Source organism: Acanthopagrus latus, chromosome 6, assembly GCF_904848185.1.
Source record: "Acanthopagrus latus isolate v.2019 chromosome 6, fAcaLat1.1, whole genome shotgun sequence".
Classification (NCBI taxonomy): Eukaryota; Metazoa; Chordata; class Actinopteri; order Spariformes; family Sparidae; genus Acanthopagrus; species Acanthopagrus latus.
In genome coordinates, this window is record NC_051044.1 from 17,176,608 (window position 1) to 17,203,862 (window position 27,255).

Consider the following 27,255-nt stretch of genomic DNA (forward strand, 5'->3'; position numbering starts at 1 on the left):
TGATAATCTGCTGATACCGACATTTGGCTGAAATGTCAGTGCATCACACATTTTAATGCTTTTTAAAATGTATAGTAAGACACCACGTTACAACCTGGGATGAAGACCTCAAATGGAAACAGCTGTTATATTGTACATATTGTCATGAAGTCGATGTTGAACCAAAATCATGGACATTAGATGGTGTTGAAATTATTGGCTGGTAAAACTACAGAAAAGTTGACACAGTGTGTATTTTGCCTGAACTTGTGCTGTGTGAAATCAGGAGAGACAAAATATATAAATCATCAGTTGATTAATGAGAAACAAGACATTTTCAGAGTAGCTGGTAATAAAAACAAGGTTTACAATCGGTCACACTGTGGAATATCACACATATCTTAATATTTTGAACTTTGAAAGTTTAAAAATGGTTTTTATCTAGAGAGTGATCATTTTGCTTATATATTACTTAAATGTGTTGATTGTTGTGTGTAGTGAGTAACTTACAGTTTTTATTGAATACAGAGCCTAACACTGGAGGGTGCTGTTGTATAAGACCTGCAACTTGCATGACAAACAACAAGCTCAGTCATTGCACAACCTCCCTGCTGGCTCTAACGTATGGCATTTGTTCAGTGCTTTCATAAAAAACACACTTCAGTAAATAAAGCGAGGCTCCAAACACTGGATTATTGTCTTTTATTAAGCATCAGTCAGTAAAAGGAGAAAATTGCTTCAAAATTGCTGATCATAGACATATTCCTATAGCTTCTTAGATGATATTTACAAGTTCTGTGTGTCAAAGTTTAATAGCGCTACATGCGTTGAACAACGAGGAACCACAGAGACAATATTCTACAAAGTCAACTGGTACAAAGTATGAAACCTTACAAAACAAACATTTCCCCGGACACAGTAATAAGGGCAGCATACAGACCTGTGTGAGTTGAACAGAGGTGATTAATTCCCTGAAGACGAGGGGGGAAGATTCAGAAAATCAAATCGCGTGTCTGTATTTGGCTTCAACCTCTTGTGTGGCATATTGTGCTTAAAGGAAATGACATTGTTACAGCTTGTGCTTTTTGTCTTCGACCCAATGTGTACCTTTGAATGTCGACATGTTAATTTGCATGGCCACTAGACAGCAGACGATTTAACACAGAAAAAAAAATCAATAAAGTGCCAGTTCAGAAAACGAGAAGGAAACAAACAAACAAAAAAAGATATAAAAAGCGCGTTGTTAACATTCGTCCAACAGAGGAAATTTCAGTAGACTATGGCTTGTTTGGAAGTAAGTCCACTGTGGCGACGGGCTCATTTCCTAAGCTTTTGTCCCTATTCACTGCATGTCTGACTGTTGAGTGATGAATGTTAATGAATCTTCACTGTGTTCGACCCCCTCCCTCTTCAGCTCTCCGGTCTGTTCTTCAGTTCTTAATGCTTTGAGGAGTGAAAGCCATCTCACCATTCGTCAATTTGACGTTTTCATCCCATCACCATGCAGCATAAAGGGCTGGGCTACGACAGATCGCAGCACACCAGTGACTGCCTGTGTAGTTTCCCCCCTTTTCTTACAAAGTTTGCTCCTTGGGACTGCATGACACTGTCTGACCAAAGACAGGGCTGTAATCGAGCCTTTCCTGCTGGCCCTGACCCTCTCTTTGCATGCCCAGAGATTGATATTTATAGAATCGCAGCAATGAAACAAGGATGCCTCAGCTCAACTAGCATTTTTGCATTGTCATTCTGCACAAAAGACTCGAGGCCGGTCCTCGTAATGGAAAAAAAACAAAACAAAACACTTGAGTGCTGTGTGCACAATCAGGCTGCATAACTTAGTTTCTCATTAACAGAATATGATGGTGATGGTCCTGTCGGAGGGGATGGGTTCCCTTTCTAAGAGAGAGCTCACAGATAATGTTTCGAACGATCGTGTTGTCCGCGTTAAAGAGCTATTTGGACAGGAGCAGAGTGCCACAGACATCATTAGCGGTGTCAGTTGTAATCAGGCTGACGGCTCTGCTCCTCGGCTCTCTGCTGTCACACACCGCTTGTTCCTAGTCCATTCACATTTCACACTCACCCCCGCCGCGGGAGGAAGGTGTCTGAGGTGGACATCATAGCAACGGCACCTTAGTTTCAGGGGAGCGTTGCTGTGGTCATGCTCTTGTCTCGCCGAGATGATGTGTGCATGTTCCTCTAAGAAAGAGTCGGATGGATTGAAGGGAAGACTGGCCCACCATGCAGTTTCCTCAATGAATCCGGCATCAGCAGGCTGAGGCCGCAGGTGAGGAGAGAAACGCGTACATGAATGCAGGCATGGGGAGAATGCAGGGTCTGTAAGGACTCCATCTCCACAAATTAGGCTCCTCACTCGCATCATATGTGAGCGAGCCAGTGATCCCAGCCATTGCCATGGAAACAGTGGTCGTTGAGCAAGGGTGCACCTGTTTGTTCTTCTTATGGGGCCTTTTTCATGTGAATGTTCGGTGCGTTTAAGTGTAAAAAGAGATATTTGGAGGGGATAGCTGAAGTTGCAGTCTGAGAGCTTGATGAGCCACTTCTCTGTGTGTTTATTTGTTGTACAGTTTGTTTTATTGTCATGAGACGGGGCTCAGCATCAGATTAAGTACTCAGGGCAGGGGTTTGTTAAAAGCAAAGGCACAGAAATATCTAACTCATGTCTATTGTATATTTGCAAACAGTTATACAGAGTGGACCCTACCTTTAAAGCTGTAAAGGGGTAGTAGTATGTAGTTAGGGGGATGAAAAAAAGATCCTCACTGACTTTTTAATGCCTAAACAAACTGAACAACAACTGAATACACAAACTGACCTTAAAGGACAACACAGTTTCATACCTTTTTACTTTGTTTATATGTGGCGGACCCTGCCACCTTTCTAGCTCCAGACAGTATTTTGGGGACCTTGTTTTCTTCGGAGAACAGTTTGTTTATTCAGTCATGGAATAAATATTTCTGAGTTTATATTTTTCCCTCATTAATATTGTAAATATTCAAATCATGAGTTTGAAGTTCTTCTTAAAAATCACGTAGTGCCCCTTTAAACTGCTAAAAGTAGATTCTTCGTGGCATGTCGGCATGATATGTTGTGAGGGTATAATGTTATAAAACCACAAGAGCACCAGATGACCAACACCCATATGTTTGGAGTCAGGTGCATACAGAGGAGCAGGACGTGGGATATTTGGTAGGACTACAGACCCCTACAGACACAGACAGCCTGTGTGCCTGCGAGGTGAGCTGTGCGAAGCCGCGAGGTGGCTTTATGTTTGTGAGAGATGTCATGTGAACTCACATGAGCGTAATGCTTTGGATTTCTGCAAGCCAAACCACTTGCCAAGATCCACAGTGTGTAAATAATCAAATTAGCTGTCAGAATGGATGTAACATAAAGTGCTGTGTTGTCTCTCCATTTTCATCTTTGCCCTCTTTTCATTTCCTGCCAACAGAGGACGATTCTCCCGTCTGTGCATTCTCCAGCTTACGTGTTTGTACCGAATGAGCGTGTATGGCTCCCTGATATACGTCAGATACTGCTGTTTAGAAAAGGAATGCTTATATTTCTTACATTTTAAGATAAAACAGTAAGACTTACTATCGTCTGTATGCGTTATCAGAAAGAACAATTCTTTGGTTCTTCACAATGCACAGAGGATAAAGGGACAGACGTTTACAGGGAGACGGTAGCAAACAATACAAATTGATCGACTACAGTATATCACCTATTAAATGCAACTCCATCAAAATAATGCAATACATATGCTGAAATGCAAAACTATGAGATTAGCACAATAGATTTGTCTACAAGTCTGTACCTTTAGAAAATATCTTAAAAATATAAATTATTTTCATTCTTTACCTTGTACAATAAATGTGTTTCCTCGTAATATTCTACTTTTGTAGTTAGACATGTACAATATTCACACTCCCACACATCCTGGAGGCCCCACATTAAAAAATCGGTGTGATTTTCAATGCTGTATCTCCAGCTCGCTTCATGTCAAGTTCAGATTATCAGCTACAATAGGAATGATGACTCCTCCGAAACCCCTTTGAGAAAGTTTTGGAATTACACGACAATTTTCTTTTTTTTTTTGTTTTGTTTGTTTTTCCCCCGGATTCAAGCTGTCATTACACCAATCTGAGACACACACACAGACATTTTAGAAACAACCAAAACAAGTAAACAAACAAGTCATTTTTTTTTCTTTGTTCGTAATCAAAATAATCATGGTGTTTAAGGTGCTCTCTCTTGCCATCAGTCGGGCACAATGGGAACAAGAAGGAAATCGATGGATGCAGCCTCACAGTGTCTCTCTGTGTTGTCGAAACGTATTCTGTGCAGTAAAAAAAAAAAGAAAAAAGAAAGAAATATATATACGAGCAAAGACAATAAACTGCTGTTGAAAAGAAACAGACTGATTCTTCTTGAGTCCACACTTAAGACGAGACCAAGAACGATACGTCCCAATAAATATACTGTGTTTGAAAGATAAACTTTGCACACTCTTGTATGTGCTGTCTGTCCGTCTCCGTCTCGCTTTCTCACTCATACAAACATAAAACACGGGCGACGACATGAACTAAGGCCAGTTTTGAGGAAGGAAAGTTAAAAGAAACTACATATATTCCCAACACACTGTTCCTTTGCAGCTTTCTCAGCTGAATGACTTTCTCAGTTTGCAGCGCCGTGTTTCAATGCCCTCTGTGATTTGCTACTGGTTGGACAGCTTTTGCTATAGTGGCTTTAAAGTGGTACCCAGGGTCAGAAAAATAGGATATCTTGCTTATAAAAAATGATATTCTGTACTCTTACATCTAGGCTGTAGTTATTAGATTATAATCTGGATTTAAACAGATGTATAAATGATAAAAATTATCAGGCGATGTTCCTTGCCTCTTCGATCAGATTAGTTCAGGGGTCCTGGTTTGAGAGCACACAAAATAGTTTCCCATTGTCCAAAACTATTGCATTTTCACGGTAGAAGCATTTCGTATTGTTCTTCAAATGTTCCTGCAAATGTTTTCAGTGTCTTTCATATTTTTGGGAAGTTCAGTTTTGCTGAGTTCACTGTGCTTTCTGCTTCCTCCTCCCCTATATGTTTCCTCCGTTGCCTCTCAATTATTGTGACTTTAAGCGTTTGAGTGACCCTTCTCTCCCTGAAGTGGATGGAGTTCCTGAACCATGTGGTTCTCCTGTCCTTCCAGCGGCAGTGTGCTGTTCCCCAGCTTCCTCTGCAGCAGGCCCTCTGTGTGGTTGGACCCTTTCTGGTAGCTGGATTTTTCCAGGAGTCTCTGGGAAGGATTGGTGCCTGAACCGTCATTCGGGTGCTCTTCCTCATCGGTGTCCGCGTCGATGAATTTATTGATGGATGAATCGTGGAATGTGAAGATGCTGGGCGGTAAATTCTCCGGGCTCTTGGTGGGTGTCCTGCTGCTGGCAGTCGTGTAGACGGACACCTCAGGGCTCTGGACTGATGAGCTGTCTGAGAGGGCCCCCGTCCCTGAATCCTCCCCACTTCTGAAGTTCACCTTGAGCGAGCGGCTTTTGAGTGGGTTCTTGAAGCGCCTACCCCTGGGGCTGTCGGAATATGGGCCTTGCTTGGTGCTTTGGCCTGTCAGGGGTGTCGTGGTGCCCTGGGATCCTTCATTCTCGTTCTCTAAGGTGGGCTCCAGGCTGGGGTTGGTGCTGACCCTCCCTGGCATGTTGCCGACGGGGCTCTGGGAGAAGCGAGAGCTCTCAGGGAAGTCAGTGGCGCAGCTGATGAAGCTGTCAATGCTGGACATGCTCCTCATGTCTGTGACTGCCTCTGCTGTGCTTGAGATAGCTTCGGCAGGGATGTTTCCCATTTCAAACTCAGCTCTCTGCCTAACTGCTTTGGACTGCGGCCCTTTGTCCTTGCTGTTGAGGTCTGGTTGTGACTGGGTCTTGGCCATGTTGTTGTACATCTCCTCCAGTTTCTGTGCGCTGAGATGCTGAGGGCTGCTGGAGGGCTTGGCCTGCTCTTGGTAGTTTGGTTCGAGGGTCTTGGCAGGGCTGCTCGGGCTCATCTGGGGCTTGAATTTGGGTGTCCCTTTTGGCTGGCTAGGAGAAACATGATTATCATGCACCTTCTCCTTCTTTCCATCAGTATTTTCCACCAACACATCCATGAGCTCCACACTGCGGCCGAATGCATCTTTAATGTTCATAGAGACGATGCTACCATTTCTCTTAGCCCTCTCCAGAGCCTCCCTCCTTTTGATGGCCTTCTCCTGCCTCTTTTGCTCTTTGTAGAACTCAGAGAAGTTATTCACAATGATGGGGATTGGCAGGGCTATCACCAGCACGCCAGCAATGCAACACAAACCACCAACTATCTTTCCCAGTAGAGTTTTTGGGTAGATATCTCCATAGCCTACTGTTGTCATTGTAATGGTAGCCCACCAGAAGGAAGCTGGGATGCTTTTGAACTTGGTGTCCTCCTCATCCTTTTCTGCAAAGAAGACCAGACTGGAGAATATCATGATGCCCATGGCCAAGAAAAGAATCAGCAGGCCCAGTTCATTATAGCTCCTCCGAAGAGTGAAGCCCAGAGACTGAAGACCCGTGGAGTGACGAGCCAGTTTCAAGATACGCAAGATCCGCATGATTCGGAAAATCTGAACCACTCGACGGACGTTCTGAAACTGCAACACGCTCTTGTTGGATTCCGTCAGGAAGATGGTTACGTAATAGGGCAGGATGGCCAGCAGGTCAATGATATTCAGAGGACCCTTAAAGAACTTCCATTTGCTGGGCGAGGAGAGGAAGCGTAGCAGGTATTCCATGGTGAACCAGGCGATGCACACAGCTTCCACATGGGCCAGTTGTGGGTTGTCTGAGGACTGGCCAAATTCATCCGTGTCCTGCAGCTCCGGTAGGGTGTTCAGAGACAAGGCAATGGTCGACAGTACGATGAACAAGATGGAGATTATGGCCAGGATCTGGAAGAAAAACAGAAGAAAACAACAGTGAACAAACTGAAGAATACATATTACTGTCTGAGTAACATACTCTCACAAATTGCTGTTAGTGGCCATGCCCTTAATTATAACTTTATAAAGGTGCAATATGTGAGAATTTGAGTTTAAAATATTCAAAAGGTAAAGAAAATGAACAACAGAATGTAAAGAAATAATAATTACGACATCTGTGAACGTTTCTGGTCTCATGAGGCCTGAAAAAAACTGACACCCAGTTGTCCAAACCATCCGTGCTGTCTGTATAAAAAATACCAGTGCTCCAAGCTCCCAGTCCTGCCAGAGCATATACAGTAACTATGATAGGAGCGCTAGCTGCACAGCTAATTGGGCTAACTAGGGCAGTAGCAGAGAGTAGCATTTAGCGGTTACGCTGGTAATATGTCACCCCCTGTTTGTTTAAAGTATGATTTCAACACATAGCCAATGCTCACATATTGAACCTTTAAGCCTTAATATGAATATATCAATCTATAAAATTAACCTCCTGTGCAACTGTTATAACTACCAAGAGAAAAAAAACAGTTTTTTGCAGCAGGCTGTAAACATTTTTGTTTCTGTTGAGGATTTTAACATGGTGCTCTTATCATGAGTGACTCACTTTTGGGGCCAGCCTCAAGTGGCCATTTGAGGAACTGCAGATTTGGGCACTGACTTGATTGGATTATCATCCATGTCTGGTAATGTGTAGTTTCTAAAGTTCTCTCGAGGGTCATTTTGAAACACGACTCAATCTATATAGTTTGAGGGTGATAAATCAAGTGCAAAGAACCTTTCAGGATATTCATACGAACACAATATGGATGGATTCAAACTAATTGCCTGCTCAATCAAGTCTTTTAATCTTTGTGAAACAAGCTGCACATTTCTGATCATCAGCACATCACTGCACTGATGATGGTCGCCTGAACTGAAACGATTAAAAGACTCGGAGATTAACAGACGGCTCTGAATATGCAATGACTGTGAAGCCATCTGTTTAGTGCTTTTGAAAGCTCCGTCTTCATCACCTTGAATTATAACTCTCAAAGAAAAAGTAAAGTCAGGCAGAATGTCTAGCATGCATCACACATTATGCAGTTAAAGGAGTCATTTAGTCTCTTTGCATAAGAGGTGTATTAAAGGTTGAATGTGACCGTGGATGACCAGTGGAGCTAAAGTTAGCAGCTGCCCCTGAACTACATGCTGAAAGTTAAAGCGCTCCAGAGTGGAATGGTGCTTTAACGCTGTCAGAGGAAGAAGGTCAGTCCTGTGGGAAACCCGTGTCAAACTGGTCCGGCTCCATTTTTGACACTGAATCACACCAGAACTGGCCAAAATATCCCGAAACAGTGATGGCTTTTTCTGCTGATATTAGTTCACGGCCCATTTAACTTCCTGGCTACTTTCTTCAAAGTATCCATGAAATTCCATGTCAGCGTTTCAAAAGAAACAGGGTCAGAGCTAATGTGATCTCTGGGGTGGATGTCTTTTCTTATTTTCTTCAGGTCTCGATATTACAGAGAGAGACAGTGAAGGAGAGAGATGAGAGACTGTATTTAAACATTTTTTAAAACCCCTGCCACACTTGTTCTTCACTGTCTCCCTCCCTATTTATTTTCAGAGCGCTTCAACCCTGCAATGCTCAGGGCAACACAAAAACCACAATATTTTACATGGCACACCGAGCCTGCCTGACAGACGACTGGATACTTGTGAAGCACTGAGCCACCTGCTAATGATATAATCAGCTGAGTACAATAGGGTTTGGTCATAGTGCTGTGGATTACGAAGGCCACACAGTTGTAGGTGTGTAGGTGTGCCACACCTATTATTCCTGTCCCAGAGTCAGTGTGAAATCCAACACAAGGTCACTGTAGAGGCTGTGTCCCAGGCCAGTGGTGAGCAGGATTATTCCCTTGGCACCAATCAGCGCCCATAAGCTTTAATTAATCTTGGCAGGCAACTGCTTGTACACCTACCTTGGCCTTTGAGGAGAGAGGGACTAAAAGCAGAGAAGAGACGGCCTGCTGGGACGCAGCCGATAGAGAAAGAATAGAGTAACGGCATTTCAACTTCACCAGCCAAATAGTCTAAAAAAATGAACTTTCCCTGAAATAGCCTGCCCAGTCTGGATCCCATGAGGCCCGAATGATGGATGGAAACTCTCAAATACGACCTATTATAGGGAGATTTCTTGTAACTGAATAATCACACCCAAGAGAATTAAAATGGCAACATGAAACATCACCATTAATGGCCATAGAAGTCACTATTTTCAGTGTTTTTTTAAGGGTGTGGAGGTCAGACGGGTTATCAGAAACACCAGAGTCTGGAAAAGGAAGCCACATTGATTTAGTGGCAACATTTCAAAAGCTGAGAGGATACTGAGCCCCGGCTCTAAAACCGGACTGTCCAGTGGAAACGCACTCATCAGATCAAGACTAATCTAGCCTGACCAGGCCTGGACATCCCTGATGAGTCATACTGAACACAAAAGAAACTGAACCAAGGTGTGTGCTGCTCTGTGTCAAGAACAACTGAAGCTCGAGCAGCTCCACCTCCCATCAAAGTCTCTCTCTTACTCAACTTTTCCCCTCCCACCCTGGCAGTACGCCTGCCAGGGTCAGCCAGAGAGAAGATTATGGCAAAGTGATCTCACCAGAGAGATACAGAGAGAAAGATAGAAACGTCTGCTGAGGACACTCAGCACATTGACAAATCTGTGACACAGACAGAATGAGACAGCCCGTCAGAAACTTGTAAGTTTCCCTGGTTAGGCAATATAATGTGAGTGTGTATGCATGATTAGTGTATGCGGGGGTGACACTGTTTCACAAATGAGGAAATTTTATATGAATATCTGCCAGACAGAGCAAGAACAGGCAATGAGAGTGAAGTGAGTGCTCTCACAGTGTGTATTAAAAGGCACCAAGGTGAAAATGCAAGCGGGTAAATATGATTTTCTGTGCAGCAGGGGCGAGAGGACACAGATGTACTGTTAAAAAGGGTTACGGTTAGTGTTGCGTTGCCTCATTAGCTCTTAATGAGAAACACTGAGGTCACGAGGACAGCCCATCCCACTTCCTGTTTACATAAACTGATGATGAATCTGATCAAGACAGCTACACACACTCATCTTTACAAAACACACACACACACGCACGCACGCACGCACGCACGCACACACACACACACCATCTCCACCATATTCATTCACTCAGTAATTAGCCCCCAGCCTCCCTTCCCCTCAGGCCGGTAGGCAGGAGACTGAATATTTAATATCCTACTGAAGTGCAAGCTATCCTGTCCTGGAAAAGGTGTGTGTGGAGTGGGTGCTCACTGGGCCATGACGGACTGCAGAGCCAAAGACCTAGCCTAGTTTTCACAGTGCCTTTGACACACAAAGTTAGTTCTGCTTCATGCTCGATTGAAGGAGAGATGGACAGCGAAGGAGAGATTCTACAAAACACACTTCCCAGAAGTGTAAACAAACAGCATTTTTTAGCAGATTTTTGACAGGTTTTCCAAATTATCTTTTCCCAACAGCCATGTTCTGGTCCCAAATGGAGATGGGAATCCCAGCTCTGTATAGTACTATAAAGGAAGCTGGGATTCCCATCTCACCTCATCTCCCATTCCCAAGTCACGTGAGCCGGATCATTTGGCTCATCTCAGCATAAATTACAGTCTCTTTCAGCTTTCAATGTCACTACTGGCTTTTACAATTCAGCCAAATTTAGCAATGTTTTCACATTCGCATCACTTAAATGAGACTTTTAATTTCCAGTATACCATACCATTCTGCACTATTGTCTTCATTAGCACCTTCATTACCTTCACAGACAACCTATCCTATTTTGTAATGGCTAGGCTCTTTATTCTTTCCATCTCTAAAAAAACAAAAACAAATTCTAATTCATTTCACAAACACAAAATGTTAAAAAAAGGGCAAATTAATTTTAAAGGATAGTGTGGATACAAACTCAACAGATATTCTGACAAAGCCAAAGTCACAATTTTTGTCAAAATATGGCTAAACTGACAGCTCTCTTAGACCTCACCCAAGACCCCGTCAAACTCATACCAGACATGTTAGCGTCAGCACCATTAGCCACATCTTATCTAAATAGCTCATTCTTTATATTATTCAGTGCTTCAACCTTAATACTGTTGTGGTAAAATCCTCACTCTTAAATATAACTCAAAATAAACAAGTCAACACAGCTCTACAGCAAGTGATCAGGGTAAGATGATATTACTGTCCAGTCAGCAGTTTCCTTGATTCAAAGTTTCTGTCAAAATCAATTATCATGCCACAAGCATGTTGGGGGAGCTGGTCAGGATCCTTTTTCATTTAATCACCAAGGTTTACATACTGAAATATCTTTTGACAGAGCTGAGAGGCCAGAAGAGCGACAGCGGCCAGAACACAGAGACAAAAGCCAGATAAAGGCCGTAGGCGTGTGAGTAAAAACAGAGGAGTAAGACACAGGCGTGACATTTATGTATGAGAACAGATGACATAATAAACAAAGTGGCATTGTATTTGCCAGTGGAAATCTGCTCGTCTGGTATTTAGGGTTTTCCCCAGGCGTCATGCTGTGTGAAGTGTTGCTTCAATTCTGGTCCGTCCTCATTGTAACTGGGTTTGCCCTTTTCCCCACACGCGCTGAATCAATGGAGGGATTATGTCACACAGTCACTCTCTCACTTTATTTTCTTTTGGCATGTTGAGTGCTAGGTGGCGTCTGTAATCCTCGTGTTGTGCTGCTGCTTCTGTGATTTGCCAATAAACGTTTTCTGGCCCTCGGTGCTGACAGTTGACCTTCCTCCCACAAAGTCTGTTGTCTGTTTTTTTTGTTTGTTTTTTTTGCAAAGACTTAAATGGAAAAGATGGATGGAATTACACTGCCAGTAAACAAAGCGGAGTATCCTCCCCCGACCAGAGAAAACGGTAGAAGCCCTTGCAGCTATAAACACTTCCTCCCCAGGGTGACAATCACCTTCTTGGAAAGTTCCACATAGAGACTGCTCCTCTCACCTGCTCCCCTCTTATATAAACTGAAGACAATTAACACCTAAACACTGAGTTTCCCTGATGTACTTTTAAGGCTGTTAAAGCATATGGCTGACAGCATTCTACATTTTACTATATTTTTGTGACTGAATACATACAAGTCTGGAAATATGGATGTTGCCATCTTGTTTTTCTGGAGCTAAAAGTGACCATAGTAGATTGAGAGGGTAGGGTTGTAGAAGATATCCTTGCAGCAGTCCAGCTGTTTTTTTTTTGAGACGTGCTGTTTTTCTCTCTTGTTTGTGCTGATTTTCCCTCATGACTGATTGCAGGGATTCAGATCACCTGTGCGCAGGTGGGGAGACTGACTTCTGATTGAGGAGTGAAAGCCGCTTGGGGCATTTTCCTCCCAGCCAATCATGGTGTGACGACAACCTTTTGGTGAAGGCTTAAAGGAGGTGGGGAATGGTGCGCAGGAGGCTTGCAGCCTCAGTCTGATTCTGTCTCTGACCCTTTGCAAACCTCAGTCCCCTTTGATTGTCAGCCAGCACTCCTCTGGTCTGTTTAGGCCTTTCTTTTGTTTTTTTTTGGCTGCCCATGACTGACCCAAGCCCCTACACACCGTGAGTTTACCTTTTTTATTTCCCCTGGGGCTTGTCGGAGGTACTTGTTAGTCATGCCCAGAAGAGGCATTTGTTATACCCAGAAGATTAATTTGTTAGTTATACCCTGAAGAGCCATTTGTTTTGTTTACCCAGAAGAGGCATTTGTTTATGGGACACTTCCCCCAGATTTTCATGTTTTTGTTTATGTTTTTATGTAGATTGGGCTAGCCTGTAAACAATATACTGCCAGTACCACCACATCCTGATCGGATCTGACTTAGACCCGAAGAACATGAAGTGTGATTTCCAAAGTGTGGGTGGTGAATGTTCTGCAGGGAGCCCGCCAGAGGTCATTTACAATATATACACTTTTCAGTGTTCCCTTTTGTAATCGAGTTTGATAAAACAAGGGAATTAATTATGGGTTATTCTTCATTTATCTGATTTTCTATCTGGTATTGTGCTGAAGTCTATTTAATGGCTAATAGGTGGCATTACATGAAACACAATGCTAACAGGAGGGCAACATTATTTGGGGAACATACTTAACGCAATAGCGATTCTCAGACAGGAGTAAACAGTGTTTGTTGAACTATTTTCAGTTTTGGATTTGATGCACTAATGAACATCTCCACTGCAGCATGATGCAGATATTAAAGGATTGACTCAAAATAAATATGTTTATGAAGGAACATGTCAGGCACTTGGCTCACTGATGCTGCTTCAACAGCAGCAGACGTCTGTGGCAGAAATACATCAGCTATATCAGGCTTTTGCCACACAGACAATACTCTGGTTTAAGTCTTTTTTATTGGATTTGTTGCGAATGAGAAAAATATAGAATATCAACAGACTCATCCTATATAATCCACACTGACAGACGCTCTGTATTGGGTTCCAACTCTTTGATGGGGGAGCCCAATAATCCATGGTTTTTTTTTTTTTTTATGGCTGCAGTGTTCCATCACATATTCTAAATGTCTTGTCTAACGCCTCATACACATGTCCCAAAAAAGCTCAGCTTGACATATTCAGTATTTTTGGGAAGTTTTGTGTCTCCATTCGAAGGTTTTGTGTCAATTTAAAGTAAAGTTCTGTGGTTTTTCACCAACAGTTGGCATACTAGAAATTCAGACTCGAAACAGATGGCACAAGGGACAGAGTGGTGAGTAAAGACTATTTCCTGCAGGGTTTTTAGGAAGCAAGAAGTGGGACATAAACTAACTTACTGGTGGCTCTTAAATACTGTAAAATACCCATTTCATTTCAAATTATCTCTAGTGTGGGTTGGGTGACAAGAGTCTATTTTAGTTCTCTTCAGTTTTGTGAAGTGGTGTATTTAGTATGTATCTAATGTACCATGTATTCGTGATTTGTTATAAAAAGGCTTAAAAAGATCAACTTGGCGTGAGAAGACAACAGCCGTAAAACAAGAACGGCATTAATGATAACAAGTCTTTTAATTATTACCTGACGTTGCAGTCTGTTTGAGAAGCAACAGGTTCTAATTACATAAGTGCCCCCAGTTTAACTTTCACCATCTGTTCCCAAACCAGGCAGGCAACATCAAGCATCTCCCAAATTGACGAGACCTCCTGAGTCCTGCACAGATGCGCCCTCCACCTCGCTCGCCTCATTTCACCTTGCCCGGCAACCTTCACCGTCCCACCTTTCAGCCTATAGCGGGGAGCCTGTGCCTATCCTGCACCGTGTGCTGAGGTGGAGACAAGGAGATGGATGACTGAGCTTGCGGCTACACACATAGAACGTGTCCTTTTCAGATGTGTGAAGGTGATGCTATAATGATGAGGCACACACAGATGCAGGACACTGTGTGCACGCCGATGTATGATTTCAGTCTTTCTTTGGCTTTTGCAAAGGTGATATACAATAAAAATTTCTGAAATCAACAACGTAAATTGTATGTGCATTGATTTTTAAAGTCCTTACTCGACTCTTCACTGCACTCCAGCTCACCATTGAGTGCTGGCGGGCGTCCACTGAGACCAACCGTCTGTACTTTTCAGGGACGTGTGTGCGTGTGTGTGTGAGAATGACAGAGGAAAGGTGAGAAAAGGAGCCCAGGTGTGTGAGAAATAAAGACAAAATTAGAGAGTGACAGAGTGAGAAAGTAAGATGTGAGATTTCTCCCCTGTGGCTGATGTACAAACCAGAGTGTCGCCCCCTCCCAATACAACAGCTGGGCTTTTACCACCGGCCTTTCACCTGGGACAGAGCACCTTGACTCCGAAAACATCTGGAGCACCTGTGTCATCAGGTACTCAAGAAGAAGAAGAAGAATATGTGCCAAGAATGAAAGACCAGCTTTCCTCCTGTCTGTGCGAGATTATTAAAAATATTTTAGAGAATTTAGGAGCAAAGTGATCTCGTGTGGGCTGTGCTGGGCCGCTGCACCGTCTCTGGCTTACTCCGGCTGAGTGATTTCATAAGGCATATAAATCAGTTTAAACATGAAATGAAAGACTGATCCATAATTATTAAGTGATAAAATACGAGACAGGAGCTTCTCTACTGGCAGAGCAAAAGAGACTTATATAGATCCACACCACCTTCATGATGTAACACTATTGATTTCAAACTACAAATTCTTCTCTGATCCCCAGATATCACCCAGCACCCTGCTGCTGTGATCCTTTCTTCCATGTGAGGCAAAGTTGAGTGTTAGAGCTCATTTGCAGTGGAAATATGCTTCTATATATGCAGAGTTAGATTTTAAAGTGGGGTTGTCCATGATGCCAGTAAGTATAAGTTTTTTCCAATCATTACCACTTTCATGTGTAATAAAAATCCTATTACTGATTATTTTTTCTCTATAGCTCACAGGAACAGTATATATCTCAATACAAGATAAATATTTAATCTATACATAATCAAAAGTGGATTGAGTCTCATTTTTTTGTGTTTTACATATCATGATAATTCAGATGTCCTATTTGTAAGAAAAGCTGATTTTTGAGCCCTAATCCCAACTCATCAGATACTGATGCTTTTGGATTTTGTAGGGCAGGTTGTCCACCGTCCCACTGCATCAATATTTGACGAGCTGGGAATTTTTTTTTATTTCTATGAAATATCTCTACAAGTCTCTGAAACTTTCTGGTGAAAATATGTTCAGTGTGATGTCTGAAGTTGCTAATTTTGCTTCAAAAACCTGGAAAAACAAGCCAAGATGGATCGTTTAAACAGTATTTATTCATTTTTTTTTTTTTTCAGTACAACACTGGGGTCAGCAAACAAGTTCATCCAAGGGCCAGTTATCAGCATTGTCTTTGACAGTGTATATGAAGGCCTGTATTTTATCAGTAAGTGTATGTTTGAATTTTTCTCTTTCTTTAACAGTTTTCATTAATTTCGCAGGGATAATGAATGGATCTTGATGATATAAAATCATGTGCATTTGATGGTTTGTATCTATGAGTGAAAACAGTTTGGGCAGATCCTTGACCTGGTGAGTTCAAATTACAGTTACATTTGGTTTGATATTGGATTAGACCTGAGTGAATTAGTGATCTGAAATGAGCTGAACCTTTAATGAACTGTGTGGCATCCCCGGCTGCTCTCTCTCTCTCTCTCTCTCTCTCTCTCTCTCTCTCTCTCTCTCTCTCTCTCTCTCTCTATCTATCTATCTATCTATCTATCTATCTATCTATCTATCTATCTATCTATCTGTGAGAATCGGGCAGGTCGCCCTCACAGCCTGAGTCTGTATAAACCTGCCTTGGGACCCCTCGGTCAGCTGTGGATGTTGTGGTAAGAAATCCCCACAGCCTGCAAGATTGAGGCACAACTAATGGAACAAGTGTGGCATCTGTGATCCTGAGATGTACAATCCTGATACACAGTGGGCGTTTTTTTTGTGTTTTTTTTAAGTGTGGGCCTGAAATATAAAATACAAACACAAGACTCATGGCTCACAACACAGCCAACATCTCCGCTCAGAGAAAGACACATCACACCCAGCTGAAAATGACAAGTACTGAAAATCTGTCTTTGTTCTTGGTGCTTGTTTTTTTTGCAGGCTGGAGCTCCAGCTGTCTCTTACTGCTCTGGTCTCTGCTCACGCTAAAACTGGCAGGAGGCAAGTGGAAAAAAAAAAAAAAGTGATGCTGAATCACCACTAACGCTGTGAAAACGGATAATTTGGCCGCGCAGAGCACAACAGAATCGGTGTTTCTTTTTCATCTTTTATTATGGGCGTGTTTGTTACACAAGAGGATGAGTACCAGCCGAGAAAGCTACTGGATTTCTGCAGCCGAATCAACGTGTCAGTCAGTCAAGCCAGGTCGAACAGCAGTAATCATCAGGAGACAGACACGCCGGCAGTGATCAAAAGACACTTCTAGCTTTAATGCAGAATATTACCAGGAGGCCAAGAGATTACATCAGACAAAGAAGTTCACGATCTCTGTCGGAGAAAGTGATTTCAACAGATGACGGCAAATCATTTGCAAGTCCAGTAACACTAGACTGAACATCGTTACACCATTCTGACGACGGGGAATGTCTCTTTTTCTGTCATCAAGCTCACTCACCTGCCATCTCCGGGGCAACAAAGAGCAAAGCCTCGTCACATAGTTGGTTCCGGACCTGAAGCTTGATACGAGCTCGTGCCAAGCAGCGGACACACAGGGCTGATAAGATGCCATTACTGATCTGGTGTCTGCTGACAGCTAAGTAACGTTCACTAAATATTCCCTGTCTCCGATGACCTGCCTCTATGGAGCAGAGACCCTGTTCGGTGTTTACCATAAAGAGCAGATGTCACTGGATTCCTGTGACATGATTAGGTGTCAGCACTGAGTGGAGAGAGTTACCTGGGCTGCTTACAGCACATACGTACTGAAACAGGAGAGGCCCGGACGCTGCCCATAATCCTATGGGACGCCATATCACTTCTTCACTACAGTTACAGTGCTGGACATTTGATGACATCCAAGTCAGATAAGTGTGGTGCTCCGACAGAACCACTAAAAAAGGTACTGTATGGTATTTTCAAGGAGAAGTTGGACATTTTGGGAAGGGTGCTTTTTTTTTGCTCCCTAGCCGTGAAGATCAAAAATGCTGTCATATCTGTGAAGTAAGTATGTAATTACATCAAGACAATAACCTTAGCATAACCAAGACACAACGGGTAACAGCTGGTCTCTGACCAAGTATAAGAATAAAACATAAGTCATGGTCCCAAACAAAAGCAGGACGACGGGAGGCTTAGCTGAAATCTCTGTGCATTTTATTCCCTGTACACTGAATTAAAGAAATATTCTGAGATATTCATTCACGCTTCAACAATCATACAGTGGTGTTCTCCATCGGTGAGGATTGTCTTGCAGAACAAAAAGTGTAAGCATCATAAACTTGTTCTCCACAGAGCTTACTTTCTGCAATAATCCAAACTCCAAGTGAAATGTCTCTTAGGCTTTTTGTCGAGGGAACCAGGAGGATGCGTCACTTCCAGGTTAGCCTACAAAAAAATACAACATCCCTGCAGCAGTCTGTAATAGACAGGCGTGAGAGTGGTATCTATTTTCATCTGATGACCAGTTTAAAAAAAAACCAAAAACATTGAGTCAGGTGAGCCACTGTGCTGCTTTCGGAGCAAATATTCAGCTGAGCAAGTATCTGGAAGAAAAAAGTTTTATGCAGCCAGACTAGATTACAGTTTATTTGGTCGCATTTCAATTCATGTAACTGTGAAATAACGTTTGTTAACTGATGATCTATTAGGTGTGAACTTAAAAGTCATGGCTTGGTCATTTGATAGTGGTGACAAACATGAGACATTCTGCATTAAATCATCATGAGTGACGACTGCTTAGTCATCTGTGCATTGATGAATTGTCATTTGAGTGGAGGTGATTGTTGATCGACCCTCCAGCAGCAGCAGCCTTCAGTGTATTTCTTGCAGCGGAGAAGCTCGGGTACGTCACATCTCACCTCTCTGTATGTATCTCTATGTACCTGTGAAATTGCTAATGCATCAAAGCTAAAATTATCCCAACTGGTCCCAGTGTGCCAGGCCCGCCACAATGTAGCCATGACAACAAACAAAACAGGTTGCACTTATGAAAAATGCTGCGCCGCCAGAATCCCCTGCACCATTTCCTTTACGTTTACGCCTCGATGAGTGCATGCGTCGGTCATTTCCGTCTCTGTCTGAACGGGATGATACTTCTGTATAAGTGACGGATGACAGCAAAGTGGCAAGTTGTAACGCCAGATGGCAAACGCGCTGAGCTCCATCCAGCACCCTTAGCCTCGTCTAACCAACTGTAACGAGGAAACAGAATGCACAGAGACTGAAATGGCCCACAGCCTTGTTTTAAAAGCACTTCAGCATCTCCCGCGGAGAGTTAAGCATTCAGCTGACGCAGCACTTAATATCCAAAACTCCGGTGGAGCAGCATGGCAGGTTTCAACTTCAGATTTTGTCCTTCAGACAACAGTTCTTTATTTATTTATTGCTGCAAGGAAATTGTCCAAAAGTCATAAATGGGATGAAAAACTCGTCGATACTCGTCGTTTCTTCAGCCACATTGAAATTAGACTTTACACATAGAAAATCAATCCAAAGAATATTCCTTACACACTAGCGCAGAAGCGATGTGTAACGTAAAACCATCTATTTTTCATCCCGCAGAAGTGAAACACCTGCTGTATACCAGAGTCTCCTCCTAAATGATTCATTGGGAGTGGAAGGGCAGAGCGAGGGACTTCCCCCCCACCGACCACTGATGACCACAGCTCTGCATGTGTGGAGGTGTGTGTGTGTGTGTGTGTGTGTGTGTGTGTGTGTTTATCTTTCTGCGCAATGCATCTCCTACATTGGCGTCACACCACTAAATGTCTGCCTGCTCTCCTCTTGCCTGTCCAGCTGCTCTGTGCTCCAGACAACGTGACTCTCGCTCATCCTCGGCGGTGCAACGAGATCAGAGATGCATAATGGAGAGAGACCAAGAGAAAAAAAGCTGTTTGAAGTGCAGCGCATGGTGTATAATGTATGCAGCGGAGATGTACAGGCACTAAAGGTCCCCCAGGCAACAGGCGAAATAAGAAAAAAAAAAGAAAGTTTAAAAGTGACCTATTTCCTTAAACACCTCGATGGAATGTTAAAATGTAGTTGTGTAAGAATGATCTGAAACAGAGCAAGAAAAGTCAATTAGCTTTCCCTCACTCAACTCCACCTGGTGAGAGAAGAAAGAAAGAACCCGAGAGTCTGACATTTAGCACAACAACACTTTAGAGGGATCTAACCTTTAAAAGATGAACATTTCACTCTGAGCTCATGAGTCCTGAGAGACAAAAAAAAAGAAGAAGAAACTTTCATTACAAGGTAGAGCCCCTTTCAGTAGGCGCTCTACTTACATCGCATTGTGTGTCCCTGTTTACATTGCAATGTGAGAGCGGGAGATTTCAGGGCCACGTGGCCATCAGTCACGCTCTAATATGAGTGGACAGAGATTGTAATGAGACAGAAAAGCGTGTCCAACTGTCTGTCTCAACATATGGTGAATGCAAACAGTGACGGGCAGCTGTGTGTGGCCTGCGTGAACCACTCAACCAGCGTCTGCACACCAGTGATCCAAAACTGCGACGAGATCCATCAATGCAGAATGCGGAGGGATTAACTGTCATGTTGTGGTGATGGAGGAGGAAAGGACGGGACAGGCTTTGCCCCTCTCCTCCTCTCCTCTCTCACACATATACATGAACACATGCAAGTACACATGACCTGGCGCGCAGCAGCACGGCGTGCGTAGACCCAGCTCAGCTGATAGTTGCCATGGTTACATGAGGCTTTTTGGCATTTGCATAACAGATGCAGCAAGACATTCACAAAAACAGGACACAGAAAACAGGCGACGGGGACGTGCGATCCCACCCAGCTGCACATCAGTGCTGATCGCTGGTTTACGGTGAGGATTTCTGGTGAGCGAGAGCCGGGCTTCAGTAGACGCTACTCTTCCCTTTTGGCCTATTTGAAGTTTATTTGACGGGCTGCTTTCATATCTCTCTGAAGCCCGCAGTCAATCTCTTCCACATTAACGACAGGGAACAACTGGGGCCTCATCTACAAAACAAAGGATGAATTTTGAACAACAGTGTATCTTAAGCAGATAAAAAAAACTTCGATGTAGAAATGATTTTGTCTCTGTGCCGAGACTCGACTCAAGCGACTTCCCTGCTGGTTATTTATGGATACTGCAGTTTTGGATCTTTAAGTGTACAAGCCTGTGGTTGCCTTTTGAAATGAGCTTTGTGAAAAATATGCAGCGGTAACACACAAACAGTGTGTGTGGCTTTGCGTATAAACCAACTATTTACTCCACTGAATAATATGTGGTGTCTGGCTTTGATCTCCTCAGCTGTAGCTGTAATCTCGTCCTCCAAAACGTTTGATTTTTCTCTTTGGGTCCAGCTCATTAGTGCTGCATTATACAAGTTGAAAGCACCATGCAGGTGCTGTCAGTTTGTTGATTAAGAGATTTACAGGTGTTTCAGTTACAAAGCAAAGTTTTTTTATGCGCAACATCTTTTATGAATCAAACTTAAGCACACCGTTGGAATTGATCTTTTTCAATTATTATTGGTTTTCTTTGACAGAAAAGCCAAAAATTGACAGGATTCAGGATAAGAGAAAAGGAGGATGACAGGCATGACCTATGTCCATCTTGTTTGCAGCCCCACAGCATTTCTTCATTGTACGCTCAGACAATGCTGTGCTGCGCGACAAGGTTGAGCACTGGAAATTAATTTTTGTTGCCCTGAAATATTACTAACAATGCAAAAGCCTTTATAGCACCATGTTATGTAAGCAACAAAGGGCAAAATCACTCATATCAAGCTAAAAAGCCTTGATTAAAAAAAATCTCCATGAGCAAATTAAATAATCCTTGAAATGAGCCTCACAGAGTCCAACTTGCAAACTTGCTTGTAACTTAAATAAAGCTTGAATAAATGTCTTCAGACACATAGTTAACATTGCCCCTGGCTGGTCTTGTGTTCCTTAAAGCAAAAACTAATTGCAGATTGTTTTTTCAAAGAGTGCACACAATAATGTAGCAATATCAAATATGCGTTGCATATAATGTAGCCCTTGTAGAGACTACATCTTGCCATCATAATACACCTGGAATGAGCTATGTCTGCAGATTATCAGCAGCTGGCACAAAGCCATTATGGACTGTCGCACACTGCTGATTTCCAGTCTGGAATGGCCGTGTGTCCCACTTGTATAAAGCGGGAGTGACAGTGACGATGATTTGCAAGTGGAACAAAACCCTGAATTATAAAAGGACGTGTTTAATGCTGTTGCCATCTGAGGAGAGAGAGAGAGAGAGACTGTTCAGATTTAAGGAGGCGCAATCCGACTGTGCCAGACAAAATCACGATGAAAAAACGACACCGTTCACACAATTCTGTCTTCTCACTTTAGTTTCCCAGGAACCAAGTTCAAGAGGTGAGCAGCACTGGCTGAGAAAAAAGGCTAAACACATGTCAGACTGGTACTTGATGCTCCACACACTACCTATATCCATCCAGCCTGCTGTAAACTGGCCGACAGTCAAGCACGCTGGCCCAGCCAATCCCTGCCATACATGGAGATGCTGACCTCAGATTAAAACACACTTAACCATTCTCTCTCTGCCGCTCCTGACCCCCACTACACTCCACTCAAGTGAACATTTTTGTTGCAAATGATTTTTCACCAGCCCTTCAAGACGATTCTCACCGCCTTGCTTCCAGACCCCTGCCTCACACAGTCCCAGTCACAGATCAAACCTTACTTTAGGCTGAGCAACAGCACTTGATTGCCTGCCCAATGGGCAGTCATAGTTCCTCCCTTTACGAAAGAAATCAATCAGGCAGCTGTTTTAATTTGCAGCTGTTGTCCTTCCCACTACTAATCTGCCTCGGCAGCAGCTAGTGCAGCTGGTGACCTGCCAAACAACTACTGTATCGGTTAATGTATTAAAGAGAGACAGATTTCAAAGCTGCAAGCATTTTGACAAGCATCCACTCAGTGGAAGACATATCGCTTCGATATTACTGGAGGGTGCACGTGAAAAGACCATTCAGCAGGGATCGATAAAAAGACACAGTCCCATTTTGGATCCTCTCTGAGCATTATTGAAGATGAGGCCTATATTCGGCCACATCACACGGCTGCACTATATTTCTCAATGGTCTTTTAACCAGCCATCTTCCCCCTCCCTCGCTTACGCTATTCCCAAACCCTCTCATTCATCTCCCTCTCTTTCCATGGGAACTTCCAAACCATTGGAGCCTAATCACTTCTATTTTTGCAGTTACTCTTAAATCATTGAAATGTTTGCTTACACAACATCATCTGCACCATCTCTTAGTTTCCCAACAGGTAATACCTGTGTTTGTTATGTAGTTTTGGATAATAAATTAAAACTCAGAATGTTAATATTTACAATTCTAATGACGTAATGATACAACACTCAGAGATTTTTGTATTTTTTCCAGAACTGGGTAAACAAGCTGTTCTCAGGGGAATATAAGGACCCCAGAACGCTGTTTGAAGCCAGACAGGTGGCAGGGTCCGCCAAATTAATGAAATCAGTCTGATTAAAATTGTCTTCACCAGGCACTTTTCAAGTAGCCTAATTAATTCATCTATATTCTTAAGTTGCACTGCCTTGCTTTCCTGGTCATCTCTTGTATGTTCTCTTTTATATAAAAATCATTTGTGCCATTTGCAAACTATTATACTTAAATCTGTCTATGCTCGAGAGAAAAAGGTGTTATTTATACATCTGTTCAGAATGCTATATACCAATTTACCAAATCTCTTCCTCTTTGTTCACACTGATTTTTCACAACAAGAACTGCCAAGTATCTCTGTAATCACTTTTTGGCATTAGATTCTGAGAGCTGCAGATCAAACTAAGATTAAAAACTTAATCCTTAGAGATTTGGCAACACTGTTGTTGGCATTATCTGCAGGGCTAAGGGTTCCGCGGGAAAGCCCCTGGGATTTCCGTTTAATACTGATTTTGAGCTGGGCTGAGGGTTGATGAAGAGGCTCTAATGAGTAGCATCCTCAACGCATTTTCTCAAAGCTCTGCTCGGCTGCAAACACACTGTGCTAACCACAGCAGGAACTGAATTACATAATATAATCACATTACTTGGAAATGCTGTCTTCATCACCACTTTTAAATGGAAAAGACAAAGGAGGACGCACCGCTACTATCCCTTGTGTCCTCACATATCCCAAAATTCTTAGCGAGCCCGAAAAAGAAGAAAGAAAAGGCGAAAATGGTGGCAGCGCATGGTGTAGATCGTCACTTTCGTAGGCCTGGGCGGCAGAAATCGCAACGTTGGGTCAAAACATCTGGTGACCCAACCAGGAAATGCTCCAAAGGCTAGACCGTCCTAATACGTAATCCGTAATACTAGCACTGTTCTGTGATACAAGAGCAATGTTTCTTTCTTTATTTCCAAGTCTTATAGCCGACATGCTAGCCTGGGACCTGTTAGCTTAGCTTCCTCTTTTTAACAATATACAGGTATCCATCACTTTCAAGAACTCCAGATGGAGTTCTTATTTTAAAACTAAACAAATGAGCCAGCTTGGGAGGCTTTTTCAACCAAATCATCAAGCTAATGTTAGCTAAACTAGCTAGCTGACTACAGTGGATAAAATATGATGTGATAGCAAACAGCTGTCTTATCCTATAAAGTCAGTGGTTGCTAGGTAGAAATGAGACATATTCTTTTGTCTACCACCGTACCACAGTACTTCAAGCATGAATGTGCCGTGCAACAAAGGAAAGCTTGACATCTGTAACAGTAAGTCGAGGGCAGGGCTTAGCGCGCATCAATTAATCAATCAGTTCTTCCGCCCATAAGCCAGCGAACGTAACTGTTCTTTGTCTCACTGTGCTGAGCTTCGGCCGTTCGCACGCTCGCAGACTGAGACTCTCCAAACTGTCCCGGCTGAGTTTATGTTTCTGTTCTCAGACGGCTGCATCTGGAACCACGACTGTGTTCATGTAACATCGGGGGGAGTCAGGTTTCCCCAAGATCACTAACCCTTTCAATTTACATCAAGCTGCTCAGTTTACACACGACCCATCGACTCACAGCCCTCTCCTCTCATGGGAGATGGAGGGAGATGGAGCTTGCCTGATGCGGTTTGAGAGATCGACGTCACGGACGGGATGAGGCGTGCAGCGAGCTGTGAATTTCCAACAATTCTGAGCTTGAACCGGCAGCGCTGGATGCATATCTCGCGACTCGTGTCGACTCAAGGTGGAAAGGAAAAGAAAGTGAGGAGCACGTGGGAGAATAATATAATGCAGACGAGCAGTAGTCAGTGAGTATCAGAGAGTAACAAAGCCCCCCGAACCGGATGTTATTTCGCACCGCTCACCTTTCATAATTACTTAACCTTCGACCTGTGACCTACATCCTCTTCTCCCCTGTGTGGCCCACCTAAGACCAACATGCCTTCATGTCTCCATGGCCTATATCTCTCACCAGACAGCGGTAAGGGTAAGGTGATGTGCTCGTGGCTGGTGTCTGGTAGGCGGAGGAAGGAGCGAGAGAAATGAGAGCAGCGAGTAGGCTGAGGCTGAGGCTGGGGAGAACAGGCACTCCTGGGACTGCTGCCTGGAGATGAGTGGGATATAGTGATTGAAACTCACACAATCCACCCACTCTGCTCTGCCAGACTGATCAGCTACACTGGTTCTTACTGTAACGCAGTGCGGTATGCTATGGACGAGCAGAGTGTGCGGGGACCCTCACCGGTGCTTTTTGATAAACACCTGCATGTGTCAGTCTCTCGACGTGCTGGGTGGCCACAGGGTCTCAGGTGAGCTACCTGAGGAGGCGCGCCGGAGGGGACTACCTCCGTGGTGTCATCCTGGCAAACAGAGTCAAGCACGACTGAGGTGATCTCCTGAGTCTCATATGGCTCGTCTACGGCACCACTGAATCAAATTACAGCAAATGAGCACTAGTCTCTTCTCCGTCAGCGCACCACAGGAGTCTCACATAATTACATCGATATTAGTGTACAAATGGCACAAGCACTGTGGCCTCTGATCCCCTCTCACATCACCATATGTTCACACATATTTTAAACCGACTTTCTCTCCTCGCACTTGTTTGTCTCTGTGTCGCTGTATGAGTTGTCTGACAGGCCGGGCGGTGCATCTGTTGTCCCATTTGTGTCCCTCGATGACAACTTACAGTAAACTCTGCCTCCTGACAGATGAAACACACAGCTGATTGGCAGAAGAACCCAGGCGTGCTCTACTAACATCATCGCAGCAGACACATTTTTTTTTTTTCTTAAAGACACAGAAAGTATGTCCTTATATTCAGTTTTAAATAGAAGCAAAATCGGCTGCAATTCTTTCAGTGCGTTGACCTAGAAAAGCTTTTCTCTTCCACATCTCTCTCTCTCTCTCTCTCTCTCTCTCTCTCTCTCTCTCTCTCTCTCTCTCTCTCTCTCTCTCTCCCTCAAGACAAGACGCATGATAAACACACACACCCACATACAGTATGTGCTACTGTAAACACATTGCAGACAAACAGTCACGCAGTGCAGTCTTTCGCGCAGACAGGCGTCGTAATGTGTCTGCGCATCTCTATTTTTAAGTACCAGATCTTAAAGCCGTGTCGGGAATTTATGATTTCGAAAAATAATTCAGCACATGAAGAGCCTATTATTCATTTTATTCTCATCTAATACCTGACTTTACCTCTTGAGAGGTCTGAGTGCCTCCGTTTTAGTGCCTCCGCTGCTCTGAAGCCTCCTCTTACTGTCTGCTCTTTGGCTCTTCAGCGGGCTTTCCGTGGAACATCGTTTCTGGGTTCGGAGATTCTTCAGAGGCCTGTTTGTTCTGTGCTATCAAGTGCAACCATTAGGTACCAATTACAGCAACCTATTAGGCAACAGTCTCCATCTCTAATCCTTGTATTAGAGATGGAGGACACCACTCATTAATCCTTAGTTAAAATAGTTAAACATTTGAAGGAAGTAAGGTTATTTGCTTTTATGCAGAGAGTTAGATGAGAAGAGCAGTAACACTAAAAGTTGTCCATTAAATATTGAGCTTGATCCAGCATGTTAAAGTACTTTAACATTAACACTGAAAAACAGGGGAAAGTAACTACCTTGGCTCTGTCTAAAAATAAAAAAATCCCCCTATCAATGAGGGTTAGGCATATTTAAACTAGTTTAAAAAATAGTTTGATACAAGGTCTTTGACTTGACAGTAATACCTAATGTCATCAAGCATCCTAAGAAAGTCCTTAACTTATCTTCTTCTAGAGTTTAACACCAAAATAATGTCTGAAGTATTGTGGCACTGTGTGCACAACTCTCAGTTTGATCACATCATAATGAGACATAAACACCACACCACCTCTGGAGTTGAGCTAGTCGACTTTCCCGGGCGTCCTGCTCACTAGTCACATGCTGCTAGATCTCTCCACCTAATGTTACACCTGACAAATGCCAGTTCAGTTAGATGTCTCAAAATCACACCTGAAGCATGCACTTAGGAACATATGACCAAAAACTGGAAACCTACATGACCCTACTATCAACCCTGCTCAAGCTCTGGAATCAACAAATCCA

The 27,255-nt window shown here is 43.3% G+C and overlaps 1 protein-coding gene and 1 long non-coding RNA gene across 4 annotated transcripts in view; one reads left to right on the top strand and one right to left on the bottom strand.

The window, feature by feature from the left end:
• Positions 1–664: 664 nt before the first annotated feature.
• The window catches only part of LOC119020586 (potassium voltage-gated channel subfamily B member 1-like), a 43,678-nt gene continuing 17,087 nt past the window's right edge, over positions 665–27,255 (bottom strand). For 2 of the 3 annotated variants that reach the window (XM_037100026.1, XM_037100028.1), the window contains one exon: positions 665–6,971. In XM_037100026.1, coding sequence (XP_036955921.1) covers positions 5,139–6,971 — 1,833 coding nt within the window. In that variant the 3' untranslated portion in view covers positions 665–5,138. Of the gene's footprint in view, positions 6,972–12,164; positions 12,357–27,255 lie in introns of those variants that run through there. The other variant, XM_037100029.1, reaches the window with a different exon arrangement.
• Positions 12,473–14,530, top strand: LOC119020590. Its single transcript, XR_005075366.1, has 3 exons — positions 12,473–12,629; positions 13,726–13,776; positions 14,168–14,530. It is a non-coding gene; the product is annotated as an uncharacterized LOC119020590 (long non-coding RNA).